Source organism: Nerophis ophidion, linkage group LG29 (genome assembly GCF_033978795.1).
Source record: "Nerophis ophidion isolate RoL-2023_Sa linkage group LG29, RoL_Noph_v1.0, whole genome shotgun sequence".
In the NCBI taxonomy this organism is placed as follows: Eukaryota; Metazoa; Chordata; class Actinopteri; order Syngnathiformes; family Syngnathidae; genus Nerophis; species Nerophis ophidion.
In genome coordinates this window covers 3,395,683-3,415,538 of record NC_084639.1, presented here as the reverse complement: position 1 = coordinate 3,415,538, position 19,856 = coordinate 3,395,683, and the positions used below count along the sequence as shown (strand labels likewise).

At 43.9% G+C, this 19,856-nt stretch overlaps 1 protein-coding gene across 1 annotated transcript in view; it reads left to right on the top strand.

The window, feature by feature from the left end:
* The first annotated feature begins 211 nt into the window (after positions 1-211).
* ppargc1b (peroxisome proliferator-activated receptor gamma, coactivator 1 beta) overlaps positions 212-19,856 on the top strand; it is a 289,635-nt gene continuing 269,990 nt past the window's right edge. Inside the window, exon 1 of the mRNA XM_061892170.1 lies at positions 212-359. Within this exon, the coding sequence (XP_061748154.1) occupies positions 279-359 (81 nt within the window). The 5' untranslated portion in view covers positions 212-278. The remainder of the gene's footprint in view (positions 360-19,856) is intronic.

The following is a 19,856-nucleotide window of genomic DNA, read 5'->3' as shown; positions in this document are numbered from 1 at the left end:
CCCTGATATATTACATGACATGACATGCTACTTTGTGAATTAATATACGTGTCTATGAATGTGTACTATTTGATGCCAGGCCATTTTTAATGGATGCTTATTTTAGTATTTAATGCCGTGTTTATTTAGAGGAGTGTTAATGGCCGTTAGTGATCTATGCGCGCGCGTCAGTGCCATTGAGCAGGTGTAAACAGAAGCGCCCCCTAAAGGCCGCCGGCGGCACTGCAGCCCCCTGCTATACCGCGCTGTATGTCTCCTCGGCGTTCATTCACTAGAAGATGGCGGACTGCGCTCCACTATTAGATGAGGAACTCTCGTCATTCGTCTTCAATTACCTGACGGAGAACCCGGACAGCCAGGTAAGACTTCTATGGACGTTCGGGGACTTTGCCGGGGTTTCCTCCACACCGCTCGGACGCCTTGGCTTGTCACCGGGCGCGTGAGTTCCGAGAGGCCGGCGTGAGGGAGCCCTTCGCCGGCTTGACAGCGTGCATCTCGCCCGGCGTGTTTGCTGGAGCTCTACGGTGTCTTGGCGTGTGGCGTTCACGTGTCTTTCGGAGGTGGGACCTGCTGGTGTTGGTCAGGATAAATGTGCCCCCGGGGTGTGTGTGGGAGCTACGGCCGCCTGCCTGCCTCCTGTTGGCGGCTTTAGTGCGACTGTCGAGCCTCTCTTTTGGAAACTTTTTGACGCATTTTTATTGAAGTTGAGCGTGAATACGTCAGACGTGTACACGTGGTGGGAAGAGCCACCACGTTTCGTGACACACACACACACACACATATATATATATATATATATATATATATATATATATATACAAGATAAGCATGTGCTGTTTGTGCACAGGTGTGGAATAAAGCGCACGCTGGTGCATGTTGAGTGGGAGTGTTGCGTTCACGTCCACGCCGGCCCGAGCTGCGTGTCACGGCGCCCCGGGGTGATCCTGCACCCCACCGGGTGGAATTGCTGCAGTCAGACCGCCCGCGGCGCTCCCAAGTTAGGCAACCGAGAAACGGAAGGTGATGCAGCGTTCGAGTGCCCTCGACTATGTAAGGTGTCCAAAGTGCGGCCCGGGGGGCCATTTGCGGCCCGTAGCTAATCATTTACCGGCCCGCCACATATTCTGCAAAAAATTGCAAAATTGATAGTATTGCAAAATTAAAAAAAAAAAAAAAAACATTTAAAAAAAGTATAATGAGGTGAATTTTAATGAGAAAAAATGGCAGTGTTGACACAAAGCTGCCATGCAAGCAGTTTTCTTTATTTTCCATTGCTCAAAAAAAATTGTTATAATGAATTATTACTTAAAAATTATCACTTTAAAATGTTTTATGTGGAAAAAATATTCCATATGTTGTGTGGTTGCCGTATAAAAACATCAAAGTTTTTGACAAAAGAGCATAAAACAAACAAAATAATAGTTCAAACTTAAAATCGACAAGTTGATCTTGAAATTTAAGCGTTAAAAGTAAAAAAACAACAACTAATGAGTGGGGAACCTTTTGGATCTGAAATATATTTAGTAGGATTTTATTTAACTTTTCACTGTGATTACTCCATCCATTTTCTACCACGTATTCCCTTTGGGGTGACGGGGGGCGCTGGTGCCTATCTCAGCTACAATCGGGCTCAAAAAAATTGAATTATTAAAATCAATGGCGTCCTGCACTATTGATCTTTGAGGGCTTTAATTGCTAAATACAGGAACTCTCCGGAAGGAATCAATAAAGTACTATCTATCTATCTATCGATCTATCTATCTATCTATCTATCTATCTATCTAAATACTACATATTTCAGTTTTACTATAAAAAACAAAGTTGTCCTTGACAGAAAAGGCATAAAACCTTATTTGTTTTACTTTCTATCAACCTCAAGTTGATATAGAGATTTACTGTAAGCATTAAATAATAAAATAATAATAATAATTTGACTTATTTTTAACATTTTAGTGACTGAGACCCTCTATGCTCCCCAGGAGCTCTAAGGATAAAACAATCCATATATTTTGTTATGTTTGAAAGTGAAAAATATCAAAATGGCTCCGCATGCTTATATTTTTCCGTCTCTGGTGCTCTGTGGAAAAAGTTTGGACACCCCTGATGTAAGCGCTGCCTTCAGGATACGTAACAGTTTTCGTAATGGCTTCGGTTACATAACACGTGACGGGCGAGCTCTCACGATTGTTGTGCTTCCTGCTCTCCCCTCAATCTCTCCATAAGAGCGTGTGTTCATTCCGCAGCACCGGCCTATCGCGATTATTAAACGGATTGTCTTGTCAAGATGAGTCGGGACTCCGTGATGCGTTCAATGCACCTGGTTGCACCGACCTCCCTCCGCAACTTTGACAGCTCCACGCTTGTTACCGAAGCGGCCGAGTTGAGCCCCACGACGCGTCGCGCACACGTACACACGACGTGGACGCGACGTGATGTGTGTTGCGCCGCTGACGTGCGTGCGTGCGGGAAAACTGCAACGCAAGTCTTAAATCGGGCGTTTTCGAACGGTAGTTTGGCGGTGGTGCCTTTATTTTTTATAAATCTCAGGACAGAGCGGTAAGGGATCAGGGATATAATCCTCAACTTGCTCCTGACTGAAGGGCTGCGCATCTCAAACACGCACGACACAACCACACTGGCTGTCAGTGAGATCTATAGACCTTACACACACACACACACACACACACACACACACACACACACACACACACACACACACCTCCACTGCATCACTTTGTGGCAATGCTGTGAATGCATCATCTTTTAGAGCCGGTTAAAGTCCTACTGAAACCCACTACTAGCGACCACGCAGTCTGATACTTTATATGTCAATAATGAAATATTAACATTGCAACACATGCCAATACGGCCTTTTTAATTTACTAAATTGCAATTTTAAATTTCACGCGAAGTATCCTGTGACGTCACGGATTGTAGCGGACATTTTGATCCAGCACCGAACACAGCTATAAGTCGTCTGCTTTAATCGCATAATGACACAGTATTCTGGACATCTGTGTTGCTGAATATTTTGCAATTTGTTCAATCAATAATGGAGACGTCAAAGAAGAAAGATGTAGTTGGGAAGCGGTGCATTGCGGCCGCCTTTAGCAACACAAACACAGCCGGTGTTTCCTTGTTTACATTCCCGAAAGCTGACGGTGAAGCTTTACTATGGAACTAGGGACGGCGTGGCGCAGTGGGGAGAGTGGCCGTGCGCAACCCGAGCGTCCCTGGTTCAATTCCCACCTAGTACCAACCTCGTCACGTCCGTTGTGTCCTGTGCAAGACACTTCACCCTTGCTCCTGATGAGTGCTGGTTGGCGCCTTGCATGGCAGCTCCCTCCATCAGTGTGTGAATGTGTGTGTGAATGGGTAAATGTGGAAGTAGTGTCAAAGCGCTTTGAGTACTTTGAAGGTGGAAAAGCGCTATACAAGTACAACCCATTTATCATTTAACAGAGCGGTCAAGCGAACATGGTTCTCTACCACATGTCAACCGGCAGGTTTCGGTAAGATTATGGTGGTATTAAGTCGGCTCTTACCGTAGTTATGAGCGGAGGGCTTGCGCCGTGCCTCCTGCAGCTGCGGACTCTCTTGCCTCCTCCAACCAGCCGCCCCCGACCGTCGGATGCTTACACCGTGGAGGAGGGGAAAAAAATAAATCTCAGCCCGGCTGCCTTGCCTCGTCGAGAAACGTGGCTTCCATCGAAGACACTGGCGGTCACCACACCCCTTTCAGATACGACCATATAATCTCACTAAAACACTAGTAACACAATAAGCAGATAAGGGATTTTCCAGAATTATCGTAGTAAATGTGTGTTATAACATCTGAATCGCTCCCACTGTCCTGTTTTTTTTTTCTTCTTTCTAGTCCTTCACTCTCACTTTCCTCATTCACGAATCTTTCATCCTCCCTCAAGTTAATGGGGAAATCGTCGCTTTCTCGGTCCGAATCGCTCTCGCTGCTGGTGGCCATGATTGTAAACAATGTTCAGATGTGAGGAGCTCCACAACCCGTGACGTCACGCGCACATCCTCTGCTACTTCCGGTACAGGCAAGGCTTTTTTATTAGCGACCAAAAGTTGCGAACTTTATCGTGGATGTTCTCTACTAAATCCTTTCAGCAAAAATATGGCAATATCGCGAAATGATCAAGTATGACACATAGAATGGACCTGCTATCCCCGTTTAAAAAAGAAAATCTCATTTCAGTAGGTCTTTAAATATGTGTGTTGGGACTGTGGAAGCCTGTGATCTATTTATACCACACACACACACACACACACACACTGCACTGACCTTTCTGGTGCACTACATTTTGAGATTCTGCAACATCCATGAAATGATCGACCGTTCAATTCCCACGTCGCCACCTATTCAGTGACATGACCTTGCCGCCCACGCTGTCCACAGCACCCGCGCTGTCATCCTCCCAATGAGTGCCCGGCTGCAGACATTTTAACACCCTAAGCACAATAAGTCCCCCTTGCATGCAGAATGTTTCAACTTGAGACGAGGAGGAGGTTGAGAACGTCAACACCGGTGGTGGTGTTGGAGCAATGGTAGTGAATAATGTACATTGTTAGAATTACAGGCATGATTGGATTGGGGAAAAGGTGGGTTATCAGTTCCCATGCTGAATATTATGTGTTGTACAAACCTGTGTTAATATTTACTCAGGGTTATTAGTGTTATGCAGCCTCACTCTCTCTCTCCCCCTCTGTCAGTGTGTGCGTCGCTCGCCCCTGCTGGCTGCTTATTGTAATACTACTCCTCATGACGAGTTACAGAACAGAGCTGCTGCAGTCATGTGAGTCGTAGTGGAGGAGGGAGGGGGGCGTCTCCGTGACGTCGGCCAGTGACGAGCCTCCGCCTCCTCTTCCTCCGAGCATGTGACTCTTCCCTCTTTTGGCCGTCCTCGCTCTCTCGCTCTGGCTGGCTGTCATTTCCTCCCTGTTGCACGCTCACACCGAGGCTGTGTGGCAAATTGCGTACTTCCTTCAGACTTGTATGCATCGTTCATTATCATGAATGTAACAATTCAATAACTGTGCCCACTCGGCATCTATTGGAGCCTGTCACCCCGCATCTGTGGACCCTTCCCAAGGTTTCTTCTTTTCTCCATCTCAGAATTTTGGACTTTTTCCTTGCCCAGATCAGGGGATGTCATGGTTTGTGAAGACCTTTGAGGCACTTGTAAATAAGGGCCCTAGAAATAATTTATGATTGATTGAGTACACTTCAATAAGTGTACTGTGCACTTTGGGTACTTATTACGGTTGTTAACGATTAACGGATGTGACTGGCTATCCACTTTGAGAAGTTCCCGGTTTGGCTACATCGGTTACAGATCCCTCAATCGATAAGATTCAGTTGTGAATCCTGAGGTTATTCGAATACACTCAGATCGGATACCAAACTAAACTAAAGTAAACCTGCTTAGTGACCTTGTGGTTAGTGTCCGCCCTGAGATCGGTAGGTCGTGAGTTCAAATTGCGTACTTCCGTCAAATTTCTTTGTATCATTCATTATCATGAATGTAACAATTCAATAACTGTGCCCACTCGGCATCCGTTGGAGCCTGTCACCCAGGAAGGGGTCCCCGTATCTGTGGACCTTTCCCAAGGTTTCTTCTTTTCTCCATCTAAGGCTTTTGGAGTTTTTCCTTGCCCAGTTCCAGATTAGGGGATGTCGTAGTTTAAGGCACTTGTAAATAAGGGCTCTAGGAATAAATGATGACTGATTGAGTACACTTCAATAAGAGTACTGTGCACATTGGGTACTTAGTAGGGTTGTTAACGATAAACAGATGCGATTGGATACCCGTTTTGAGAAGTTGCCTGTTTGGCTTCATCGGTTACAGATCCCTCAATCGTTACGATTCAGTTGTGAATCCTGAGGTTATTTGAGTACACTCAAATCGAATACGAAACTAAACTAAAGTAAACCTGCTCAGTAACCCTGATATCGGTCGGTCGTGAGTTCAAATTCCGTACTTCCGTCAAATTTCTACGCATCATTCATTATCATGAATGTAACAATTCAATACCTGTGCCCACTCGGCATCTATTGGAGCCTGTCACCCCGCATCTGTGGACCCTTCCCAAGGTTTCTTCTTTTCTCCATCTCAGAATTGTGGACTTTTTCCTTGCCCAGATCAGGGGATGTCATGGTTTGTGAAGACCTTTGAGGCACTTGTAAATAAGGGCTCTAGAAATAATTTATGATTGATTGAGTACACTTCAATAAGTGTACTGTGCACTTTGGGTACTTATTACGGTTGTTAACGGCTAACGGATGTGACTGGCTATCCAGTTTGAGAAGTTCCCGGTTTGGCTACATCGGTTACAGACCCCTCAATCGATAAGATTCAGTTGTGAATCCTGAGGTTATTCGAATACACTCAGATCGGATACCAAACTAAACTAAAGTAAACCTGCTTAGTGACCTTGTGGTTAGTGTCCGCCCTGAGATCGGTAGGTCGTGAGTTCAAATTGCGTACTTCCGTCAAATTTCTTTGTATCATTCATTACCATGAATGTAACAATTCAATAACTGTGCCCACTCAGCATCTATTGGAACCTCTCACCCAGGAGGGGGTCCTCACATCTGTGGACCCTTCCCAAGATTTCCTCGTTTCTTCATCTCAGGCTTTTGGACTTTTTCCTTGCCCGGCTCCAGATCAGGGCATGTCATAGTTTGAGGCACTTGTAAATAAGTCCCCTAGAAATACAATTTGATTGATTGAGTACATTTCAATAAGTGTACTGTGCACTTTGGGTACTTATTACGGTTGTTAACGATTAACGGATGTGACTGGCTATCCAGTTTGAGAAGTTCCCGGTTTGGCTACATCGGTTACAGACCCCTCAATCGATAAGATTCAGTTGTGAATCCTGAGGTTATTCGAATACACTCAGATCGGATACCAAACTAAACTAAAGTAAACCTGCTTAGTGACCTTGTGGTTAGTGTCCGCCCTGAGATCGGTAGGTCGTGAGTTCAAATTGCGTACTTCCGTCAAATTTCTTTGTATCATTCATTACCATGAATGTAACAATTCAATAACTGTGCCCACTCGGCATCCGTTGGAGCCTGTCACCCAGGAAGGGGTCCCCGTATCTGTGGACCTTTCCCAAGGTTTCTTCTTTTCTCCATCTAAGGCTTTTGGAGTTTTTCCTTGCCCAGTTCCAGATCAGTGGATGTCGTAGTTTAAGGCACTTGTAAATAAGGGCTCTAGGAATAAATTATGACTGATTGAGTACACTTCAATAAGAGTACTGTGCACATTGGGTACTTAGTAGGGTTGTTAACGATAAACAGATGCGATTGGATACCCGTTTTGAGAAGTTGCCTGTTTGGCTTCATCGGTTACAGATCCCTCAATCGTTACGATTCAGTTGTGAATCCTGAGGTTATTTGAGTACACTCAAATCGAATACGAAACTAAACTAAAGTAAACCTGCTCAGTAACCCTGATATCGGTCGGTCGTGAGTTCAAATTCCGTACTTCCGTCAAATTTCTACGCATCATTCATTATCATGAATGTAACAATTCAATAACTGTGCCCACTCAGCATCTATTGGATCCTCTCACCCAGGAGGGGGTCCTCACATCTGTGGACCCTTCCCAAGATTTCCTCGTTTCTTCATCTCAGGCTTTTGGACTTTTTCCTTGCCCGGCTCCAGATCAGGGCATGTCATAGTTTGAGGCACTTGTAAATAAGTCCCCTAGAAATACAATTTGATTGATTGAGTACATTTCAATAAGTGTACTGTGCACTTTGGGTACTTATTACGGTTGTTAACGATTAACGGATGTGACTGGCTATCCAGTTTGAGAAGTTCCCGGTTTGGCTACATCGGTTACAGACCCCTCAATCGATAAGATTCAGTTGTGAATCCTGAGGTTATTCGAGTACACACAAATCGGATACTAAACAAAACTCAACCTGCTCAGTGGCCTTGTGGTTGGTGTCCGCCCTGATATTAGTCGGTTGTGAGTTCAAATTCTGTACTTCCGTCAAATTTCTACGCATCATTCATTATCATGAATGTAACAATTCAATAACTGTGCCCACTCAGCATCTATTGGAACCTCTCACCCAGGAGGGGGTCCCCGCATCTGTGGACCCTTCCCAAGATTTCCTCGTTTCTTCATCTCAGGCTTTTGGACTTTTTCCTTGCCCGGCTCCAGATCAGGGCATGTCATGGTTTGTGAAGACCTTTGAGGCACTTGTAAATAAGGGCCCTAGAAATAATTTATGATTGATTGAGTACACTTCAATAAGTGTACTGTGCACTTTGGGTACTTATTACGGTTGTTAACGATTAACGGATGTGACTGGCTATCCAGTTTGAGAAGTTTCCGGTTTGGCTACATCGGTTACAGACCCCTCAATCGATAAGATTCAGTTGTGAATCCTGAGGTTATTCGAATACACTCAGATCAGATACCAAACTAAACTAAAGTAAACCTGCTTAGTGACCTTGTGGTTAGTGTCCGCCCTGAGATCGGTAGGTCGTGAGTTCAAATTGCGTACTTCCGTCAAATTTCTTTGTATCATTCATTATCATGAATGTAACAATTCAATAACTGTGCCCACTCGGCATCCGTTGGAGCCTGTCACCCAGGAAGGGGTCCCCGTATCTGTGGACCTTTCCCAAGGTTTCTTCTTTTCTCCATCTAAGGCTTTTGGAGTTTTTCCTTGCCCAGTTCCAGATCAGGGGATGTCGTAGTTTAAGGCACTTGTAAATAAGGGCTCTAGGAATAAATTATGACTGATTGAGTACACTTCAATAAGAGTACTGTGCACTTTGGGTACTTATTACGGTTGTTAACGATTAACGGATGTGACTGGCTATCCAGTTTGAGAAGTTCCCGGTTTGGCTTCATCGGTTACAGATCCCTCAATCGATAAGATTCAGTTGTGAATCCTGAGGTTATTCGAATACACTCAGATCGGATACCAAACTAAACTAAACTAAACCTGCTTAGTGACCTTGTGGTTAGTGTCCGCCCTGAGATCGGTAGGTCGTGAGTTCAAATTGCGTACTTCCGTCAAATTTCTTTGTATCATTCATTATCATGAATGTAACAATTCAATAACTGTGCCCACTCGGCATCCGTTGGAGCCTGTCACCCAGGAAGGGGTCCCCGTATCTGTGGACCCTTCCCAAGGTTTCTTCTTTTCTCCATCTAAGGCTTTTGGAGTTTTTCCTTGCCCAGTTCCAGATCAGGGGATGTCGTAGTTTAAGGCACTTGTAAATAAGGGCTCTAGGAATAAATTATGACTGATTGAGTACACTTCAATAAGAGTACTGTGCACATTGGGTACTTAGTAGGGTTGTTAACGATAAACAGATGCGATTGGATACCCGTTTTGAGAAGTTGCCTGTTTGGCTACATCGGTTACAGATCCCTCAATCGTTACGATTCAGTTGTGAATCCTGAGGTTATTCGAATACACTCAGATCGGATACCAAACTAAACTAAAGTAAACCTGCTTAGTGACCTTGTGGTTAGTGTCCGCCCTGAGATCGGTAGGTCGTGAGTTCAAATTGCGTACTTCCGACAAATTTCTTTGTATCATTCATTACCATGAATGTAACAATTCAATAACTGTGCCCACTCGGCATCCGTTGGAGCCTGTCACCCAGGAAGGGGTCCCCGTATCTGTGGACCTTTCCCAAGGTTTCTTCTTTTCTCCATCTAAGGCTTTTGGAGTTTTTCCTTGCCCAGTTCCAGATCAGGGGATGTCGTAGTTTAAGGCACTTGTAAATAAGGGCTCTAGGAATAAATGATGACTGATTGAGTACACTTCAATAAGAGTACTGTGCACATTGGGTACTTAGTAGGGTTGTTAACGATAAACAGATGCGATTGGATACCCGTTTTGAGAAGTTGCCTGTTTGGCTACATCGGTTACAGATCCCTCAATCGTTACGATTCAGTTGTGAATCCTGAGGTTATTTGAGTACACTCAAATCGAATACGAAACTAAACTAAAGTAAACCTGCTCAGTAACCCTGATATCGGTCGGTCGTGAGTTCAAATTCCGTACTTCCGTCAAATTTCTACGCATCATTTATTATCATGAATGTAACAATTCAATAACTGTGCCCACTCAGCATCTATTGGAACCTCTCACCCAGGAGGGGGTCCTCACATCTGTGGACCCTTCCCAAGATTTCCTCGTTTCTTCATCTCAGGCTTTTGGACTTTTTCCTTGCCCGGCTCCAGATCGGGGCATGTCATAGTTTGAGGCACTTGTAAATAAGTCCCCTAGAAATACAATTTGATTGATTGAGTACATTTCAATAAGTGTACTGTGCACTTTGGGTACTTAGTACAGTTGTTAACGATAAACGGATGCGATTGGGTATCCGTTTTGAGAAGTTCCTGGTTTGGCTACATCGGTTACAGACCCCTCAATCGATAAGATTCAGTTGTGAATCCTGAGGTTATTCGAGTACACACAAATCGGATACTAAACAAAACTCAACCTGCTTAGTGGCCTTGTGGTTGGTGTCCGCCCTGATATTAGTCGGTCGTGAGTTCAAATTCTGTACTTCCGTCAAATTTCTACGCATCATTCATTATCATGAATGTAACAATTCAATAACTGTGCCCACTCAGCATCTATTGGAACCCCTCACCCAGGAGGGGGTCCCCGCATCTGTGGACCCTTCCCAAGATTTCCTCGTTTCTTCATCTCAGGCTTTTGGACTTTTTCCTTGCCCGGCTCCAGATCAGGGCATGTCATGGTTTGTGAAGACCTTTGAGGCACTTGTAAATAAGGGCCCTAGAAATAATTTATGATTGATTGAGTACACTTCAATAAGTGTACTGTGCACTTTGGGTACTTATTACGGTTGTTAACGACTAACGGATGTGACTGGCTATCTAGTTTGAGAAGTTTCCGGTTTGGCTACATCGGTTACAGACCCCTCAATCGATAAGATTCAGTTGTGAATCCTGAGGTTATTCGAATACACTCAGATCGGATACCAAACTAAACTAAAGTAAACCTGCTTAGTGACCTTGTGGTTAGTGTCCGCCCTGAGATCGGTAGGTCGTGAGTTCAAATTGCGTACTTCCGTCAAATTTCTTTGTATCATTCATTATCATGAATGTAACAATTCAATAACTGTGCCCACTCGGCATCCGTTGGAGCCTGTCACCCAGGAAGGGGTCCCCGTATCTGTGGACCCTTCCCAAGGTTTCTTCTTTTCTCCATCTAAGGCTTTTGGAGTTTTTCCTTGCCCAGTTCCAGATCAGGGGATGTCGTAGTTTAAGGCACTTGTAAATAAGGGCTCTAGGAATAAATTATGACTGATTGAGTACACTTCAATAAGAGTACTGTGCACATTGGGTACTTAGTAGGGTTGTTAACGATAAACAGATGCGATTGGATACCCGTTTTGAGAAGTTGCCTGTTTGGCTTCATCGGTTACAGATCCCTCAATCGTTACGATTCAGTTGTGAATCCTGAGGTTATTTGAGTACACTCAAATCGAATACGAAACTAAACTAAAGTAAACCTGCTCAGTAACCCTGATATCGGTCGGTCGTGAGTTCAAATTCCGTACTTCCGTCAAATTTCTACGCATCATTCATTATCATGAATGTAACAATTCAATAACTGTGCCCACTCAGCATCTATTGGAACCCCTCACCCAGGAGGGGGTCCCCGCATCTGTGGACCCTTCCCAAGATTTCCTCGTTTCTTCATCTCAGGCTTTTGGACTTTTTCCTTGCCCGGCTCCAGATCAGGGCATGTCATGGTTTGTGAAGACCTTTGAGGCACTTGTAAATAAGGGCCCTAGAAATAATTTATGATTGATTGAGTACACTTCAATAAGTGTACTGTGCACTTTGGGTACTTATTACGGTTGTTAACGACTAACGGATGTGACTGGCTATCTAGTTTGAGAAGTTTCCGGTTTGGCTACATCGGTTACAGACCCCTCAATCGATAAGATTCAGTTGTGAATCCTGAGGTTATTCGAATACACTCAGATCGGATACCAAACTAAACTAAAGTAAACCTGCTTAGTGACCTTGTGGTTAGTGTCCGCCCTGAGATCGGTAGGTCGTGAGTTCAAATTGCGTACTTCCGTCAAATTTCTTTGTATCATTCATTATCATGAATGTAACAATTCAATAACTGTGCCCACTCGGCATCCGTTGGAGCCTGTCACCCAGGAAGGGGTCCCCGTATCTGTGGACCCTTCCCAAGGTTTCTTCTTTTCTCCATCTAAGGCTTTTGGAGTTTTTCCTTGCCCAGTTCCAGATCAGGGGATGTCGTAGTTTAAGGCACTTGTAAATAAGGGCTCTAGGAATAAATTATGACTGATTGAGTACACTTCAATAAGAGTACTGTGCACATTGGGTACTTAGTAGGGTTGTTAACGATAAACAGATGCGATTGGATACCCGTTTTGAGAAGTTGCCTGTTTGGCTTCATCGGTTACAGATCCCTCAATCGTTACGATTCAGTTGTGAATCCTGAGGTTATTTGAGTACACTCAAATCGAATACGAAACTAAACTAAAGTAAACCTGCTCAGTAACCCTGATATCGGTCGGTCGTGAGTTCAAATTCCGTACTTCCGTCAAATTTCTACGCATCATTCATTATCATGAATGTAACAATTCAATAACTGTGCCCACTCAACATCTATTGGAACCTCTCACCCAGGAGGGGGTCCTCACATCTGTGGACCCTTCCCAAGATTTCCTCGTTTCTTCATCTCAGGCTTTTGGACTTTTTCCTTGCCCGGCTCCAGATCAGGGCATGTCATAGTTTGAGGCACTTGTAAATAAGTCCCCTAGAAATACAATTTGATTGATTGAGTACATTTCAATAAGTGTACTGTGCACTTTGGGTACTTATTACGGTTGTTAACGATAAACGGATGCGATTGGGTATCCGTTTTGAGAAGTTCCTGGTTTGGCTATATCGGTTACAGACCCCTCAATCGATAAGATTCAGTTGTGAATCCTGAGGTTATTCGAGTACACACAAATCGGATACTAAACAAAACTCAACCTGCTCAGTGGCCTTGTGGTTGGTGTCCGCCCTGATATTAGTCGGTCGTGAGTTCAAATTCTGTACTTCCGTCAAATTTCTACGCATCATTCATTATCATGAATGTAACAATTCAATAACTGTGCCCACTCAGCATCTATTGGAACCTCTCACCCAGGAGGGGGTCCCCGCATCTGTGGACCCTTCCCAAGATTTCCTCGTTTCTTCACCTCAGGCTTTTGGACTTTTTCCTTGCCCGGCTCTAGATCAGGGGATGTCGTTATTTTAGGCACTTGTAAATAAGGGCTCTAGAAATAATTTATGATTGAATACACTTCAATAAGTGTACTGTGCACATTAAGTACTTAGTAGGGTTGTTAACGATAAACGAATGCGATTGGATATCCGGTTTGAGAAGTTTCTAGTTCGGCTACATCGGTTACAGACCCCTCAATCGATAACAGTCAGTTGTGAATCCTGAGGTTATTCGAGTACACACAAACCGGATACTAAACTAAACTAAACCTGCTCAGTGGCCTTGTGGTTAGTGTGTCCGCCCTGAGATCGGTTGGTCGTGAGTTCAAACCCTGGCTGAGTCATACCAAAGACTATGAAAATTGGACCCATTTGGCACTTGGCACTCAGCATCAAGGGTTGGAATTGGGGGTTAAGACACCAAAATCATTCCCGAGCGTGGCGACCGCTGCTGCTCACTGCTCCCCTCACCTCCCAGGGGGTGGACCAAGGGGATGGGTAAAATGCAAAGGGTAATTTCACCACATCTAGTGTGTGTCACGCTTGTTCCGTTACTTACATAACTGTAGAGAGAAACGACGTATCTTGAAAACCACGCAAGACTCACGGCTGTCCGCCAAATAATTACACACAGGGCACGTAACGTCAACACCGGGAACTGTCTCCGTGCCGTCTAGTTTGTCAACATTGTGACATCCCAAGGAATGGCGGCTCAGACAGATTTCCCAGTTTGTCTTTTTTTATTTCACAAAATGTAACGTTGTCGTACAACAAACTCAATCTACGTGTCCAGGATGGACAGGATGGCGGTAAAACAATGAATAATTTATGACCAGTCGATTGCGATCGATGTAATGCCCACCCCTGATCTACAGCTTTTGACACACACAAGTGAATCCAAGGCATACTTGGTCAACAGCCGTACAGGTCACACTGAGGGTGGCCGTATAAACAACTTTTAACACTGTTACAAATTGCGCCACACTGTGAACCCACAATATACACCCCCTACCTATCCCCTTCTCAACCCTGCCCCCCTCAACCCCGCCCACTTCAACCTCCTCATGCTCTCAGGGAGAGCATGTCCCAAATTCCAAGCTGCTGTTTTGAGGTCCTCCTCAAGTTTTATCAGTCATTCTCATTGACATCCCACTAGGTTGTGAGTTTTTCCTTGCCCTTATGTGGCCTCTCAACCGAGGATGTCATTGTGACTTGTGCAGCCCTTTGAGACACTTGTGATTTAGGGCTATATAAACAAACATTGATTGATTGATTATTGAAAGGATTTCCTACTATTATGTATGATTTAAATCCTTTGGTTTTTTTCCCCCTCAGGAAATTAAAGTGTCTGGAAACAAAGTAGCTTTTTTTGTTCAGACACTTATTTCCTGAGTTCAAAAACAAAAAAATGACAAAATATTTCGTCATAGTAAAAAATATCCATCTAACCGTTGTAGAATTGATCATTTACTGATACTATACTTGGTATCGTTACTGTTGTTTTATCGATCCACCCACCTTTGTTTACATTCAAGATCTGCACCGTAGCTTAGCAGTCAGTGATTAGCATATCCTCTTAGGGCAGACCTGGGCAAATTAAGGCCCGGGGGCCACATGCGGCCTCTTAAGCTTTTCAACCTGGCTCACCGCACATTCCCAAATATATTTTTTTAGATCTTTAAGATGGAAAGTGTAGTTGCCATTATGATGTGCAGTCATGTTTTCTTGAACTATACAAAGTATTTCAATGGTTGGAATCTGTGCTGATTGATTGATACTTTTATTAGTAGATTGCACAGTTCAGTACATATTCCGTACAATTGACCACTAAATGGTAACACCCTAATAAGTTTTTCAACTTGTTTAAGTCGGGGTCCACGTTAATCAATTCATGGTAATTGAATTGCACGATATATTAGTTACTAAAGTACCGTATTTTCCGCACTATTAGGCGCACCTAAAAACCTCCAATTTTCTCAAAAGCTGACAGTGGGCCTTATAATCCGGTGCACCTTATATATGGACCAATATTAAGCCACAACAGGTCTCGCAACTACGGGATGCATAACGTAACCCCAGCCTCTACTGTAGCGTCTATTCTATGCGCCTTATGATGCGGTGCGCCTTATATATGAACAACGTTTTAAAATAAGCCATTCATTGAAGTTGTGCCTTATAATCTGGTGCGCCTTATAGTGCTCAGACCAGGCACCAAGCAGTGTGGGTGGGGAGCGTTTCCACAGTGTGTTTCCAGAGCGGCCAACCTCAAATGCGGGTGTCAGAGACAGATTTTTACAACAAAGTTCTAAAACTTAGTGATATGTCGGATTTATCCGATTCTAGGTGGGTTTATTTTTTTACCCTTCACGTTCATATTTCGCTGTTTGTTGCATTTTTGTCGTGTTTCGCTTGATTGTAAAATATGTCGATCGAGAGGCGGTGTGACGTTCATATGTTGTCAATATTCAGTGTTTTATCGTTCATAGTTAATATTGTAAATCCCACAGTCTGGGTGTCTCATTCAGTGAAAAAAATAAATAAATTCCATTCTGTTTTTTAAAGGGGAACATTATCAGCAGACCTATGTAAGCGTCAATATATACCTTGATGGTGCAGAAAAAAGACCGTATATTTTTTTTAACCGATTTCCAAACTCTAAATGGGTGAATTTTGGCAAATTAAACGCCTTTCTGTTTATCGCTCTGGAGGCGATGACGTCAGAATGTGACGTTGCCGAAGTAACACAGCCGCCATTTCCATTTTCAACACATTGTAAACATTGGGTCTCAGCTCTGTTATTTTCCGTTTTTTCGACAATTTTTTGGAACCTTGGAGACATCATGCCTCGTCGGTGTGTTTTCGGAGGGTGTAACAACACTAACAGGGAGGGATTCAAGTTGCACCACTGGCCCGAAAATGCCAAAGTGTCTGCCGCAAGTCCCCCGTTGAATGTACCAAAGTGTCTCCACATTTTACCGGCGACGCTAAGACAGACATGGCACAGAGATGTATGGATAACCTGCAGATGCATTTGCAACGATAGTCAACGAAATCACAAAGGTGAGTTTGTTGATGTTGACTTATGTGCTAATCAGACATATTTGGTCGCGGCGTGACTGCTAGCCAATCGATGCTAACATGCTACGCTAATCGATGCTAACATGCTATTTACCGGCGGTGCTAAAGCAGACATGGCACAGACATGTATGGATAACCCGCAGATGCATTTGTAACAAAGTCACAGTAATTACAAAGGTGAGTTTCGTTGATGTTGACTGCCAGCTAATCGATGCTAACATGCTATGCTAATCGATGCTAACATGCTAATTACGGGCGGTGCTAAAGCAGACATGGCACAGAGATGTATGGATACAACGATATTATATTTCCTTCCAGCCACATTTAATGCGAAAACAAACACTTACCAATCGACGGATTTAAGTTGCTCCAGTGTCACAAGATGCGAAAGTCCTGATCGTTTGGTCCGCACATTTTACCGGCGATGCTAACGCAGCTATTCGGCCATGCTATGGCTATGAATAGCGTCAATAGCTATTCGCTCAAGAGCTTCAGTTTCTTCTTCAATACTTTCATACTCCAACCATCCGTTTCAATACATGCGTAATCTGTTGAATCGCTTAAACTGCTGAAATCCGAGTCTGAATCCGAGCTAATGTCGCTATATCTTGCTGTGGTATTCCCATTGTTTGTTTACATTGGCAGCACTGAATGACGTCACAGGGAAATGGATAGTGGTTTCGAAGATAGCGAAAATAAGGCACTTTAAAGCTGTATTTAGGGATATTCCGAGACCGGTAAAATTTTGAAAAAAAACATCAAACAATACAACAAGCCAGTGGGAACTAATTTTTATTGTTTTTAACCCTTTTGAAATTGCGATAATGTTCCCCTTTAAGGCAGTCTGTCATAAAGTATTTAGCATTCGAAAATATATTATTGTGAGGTTTTGTATTAGTGTTCTTAAAAATCAAATATACCGGCCCCCAGACACATTTTCTTCCCTGAATTTGGCCCTTCGAGTCAAAATAATTCCCCAGGCCTGTCTTTGGGTGTGTAGTGTAGTATGTTTAGCTTTTCCTTGTCCGCCAGTGTAAGAAACTCTGTTTATTTGCCGCTTCGGAGGTGAGGATTGCTGACTTTGAAGTGGTTTTGCACTGTGGCGGCCGCAAGATCGCTGTCTTAGAAAGTTGATTATCAGGCTGCGTTTTAAAATGTGTAGCAAAGCCTTCTATTTAACAAAGTGTAGCTAACCAAAGGATATTTAGTTTTCCACGTTTGGTGCTTATATCATAAACAGAATGCCATTAAAAGTCACTTTTTTTATGGCATTTTGAAGCAGTTGATGCCAAATGAAGCACCAGCAGAGGCTCTGTTGATTCTCCCTGAAGTAGTTTGGTATAAACTGATAATAAGTAGCATCATACACTTTGTTTGTGCGAGCACAAGTAACAGGACTCAACCAACCAGCAGGTAAAAAAAACGGCTCAATCAAAAACAGCCAAGCACATGCTAGTCCTCATCATGGACGACCTGTTTGCTGTAATAACCGTTACTTTACACCTGAGAGATTACAGTCAGAAAAAAGTCTTATTGGTGGTAAGGACATTTAAGGGTACCTTTGATCCAAAGCTACACAACCATTAAATGAACATTAAACGCTCGAGCTCAAGATTAGAATTATAGAAAAAAAAAAAAACCCAACCGGAGTCGGAGGTTGAAATAATTGGAAAACTTTTTCGGGAGCACGTTTTGTTCCGAGACGGCAACAAATGACTTCCACGGCGCAGTCAGGTGTTTCAAAACGTTATTTGCAAACTGTGAAACAACGGCGACAAGTTGCAAATGGAAAAGTTAATAAAGCTGAAAGTCGTTATAGCCCGGGCCTTGCACTGTGAGTCAGCACTACGCCACTTTGTGTGTGTGTGTGTGTGTGTGTGTGTGTGTGTGTGTGTGTGTGTGTGTGTGTGTGTGTGTGTGTGTGTGTCTCAGTCCTATCAGGTGACCATATCTAATGTCAGACCCTCACCGAGCACATTTAGCTGCAGGTGCATTTGAAAAGTCCAACGTTCCAATAAGGTTCTTAAAGGCCTACTGAAAGCCACTACTAGCGACCACGCAGTCTGATAGTTTATATATCAATGATGAAATATTAACATTGCAACACATGCCAATACGGCCTTTTTACTTTACTAAATTGCAATTTTAAATTTCGCGCGAAGTATCCTGTTGAAAACGTTGGTATGATGACGCCTGCGCGTGACCTCTCGGGTTGTAGCAGACATTTTTTTTCAGCCCGATCCCAGCTATAAGTAGTCTGCTTTAATCACATAATTACACAGTATTCTGGACATCTGTGTTGCTGAATCGTTTGCAATTTGTTCAATTAATAATGGAGACGTCAAAGAAGAAAGATGTAGGTGGGAAGCGGTGTATTGCTGCTGCCTTTAGCAACATAAACACAGCCGCTGTTTCCTTGTTTACATTCCCGAAGGTGAAGCTTTTCTATGGAACAGAGCGGTCAAGCGAACATGGTTCCTGACCACATGTCAACCGGCAGGTTTCGGTGAGAAAATTGTGGTAATAAGTCGGCTCTTACCGTAGACATGAGCGGAGCTTGTGTCGTTCCTCGTGTAAAAAGAGGCAGCTGCGACTCTCTTGCCTCCTCCGTGGCTTCCTTCAGAGACACTGGCGGTCACCACACCCCTCCGACTTTCAGGTACGACAGTATAATCTCACTACAACACTAGTAACACAATTAGCAGATAAGGGATTTTCCAGAGGGCTTCACAGTGGCAGAGGGGTTAGTGCGTCTGCCTCACAATACGAATGTCCTGCAGTCCTGGGTTCAAATCCAGGCTCGGGATCTTTCTGTGTGGAGTTTGCATGTTCTCCCCGTGAATGCGTGGGTTCCCTCCGGGTACTCCGGCTTCCTCCCACCTCCAAAGACATGCACCTGGGGATAGGTTGATTGGCGACACTAAATTGGCCCTAGTGTGTGAATGTGAGTGTAAATGTTGTCTGTCTATCTGTGTTGGCCCTGCGATAAGGTGGCGACTTGTCGAGGGTGTACCCCGCCTTCCGCCCGATTGTAGCTGAGATAGGCGCCAGCGCCCCCCGCAACCCCTAAAGGGAATAAGCGGTAGAAAATGGATGGATGGGATTTTCCAGAATTATCCTAGTAAATGTGTCTAATAACATCTGAATCGCTCCCACTGCCCTGTCTTTTTTTTTTTTTTTCTAGTCCTTCACTCTCACTATCCTCATCCACGAATCTTTCATCCTCGCTCAAATTAATGGGGAAATCGTCGCTTTCTCGGTCCGAATCGCTCTCGCTACTGGTGGCCATGATTGTAAACAATGTTCAGATGTGAGGAGCTCCACAACCCGTGACGTCACGCGCACATCGTCTGCTACTTCCGGTACAAGCAAGGCTGTTTTATTAGCGACCAAAAGTTGTGAACTTTATTGTCGATGTTCTCTACTAAATCCTTTCAGCATAAATATGGCAATATCGCGAAATGATCAAGTATGACACATAGA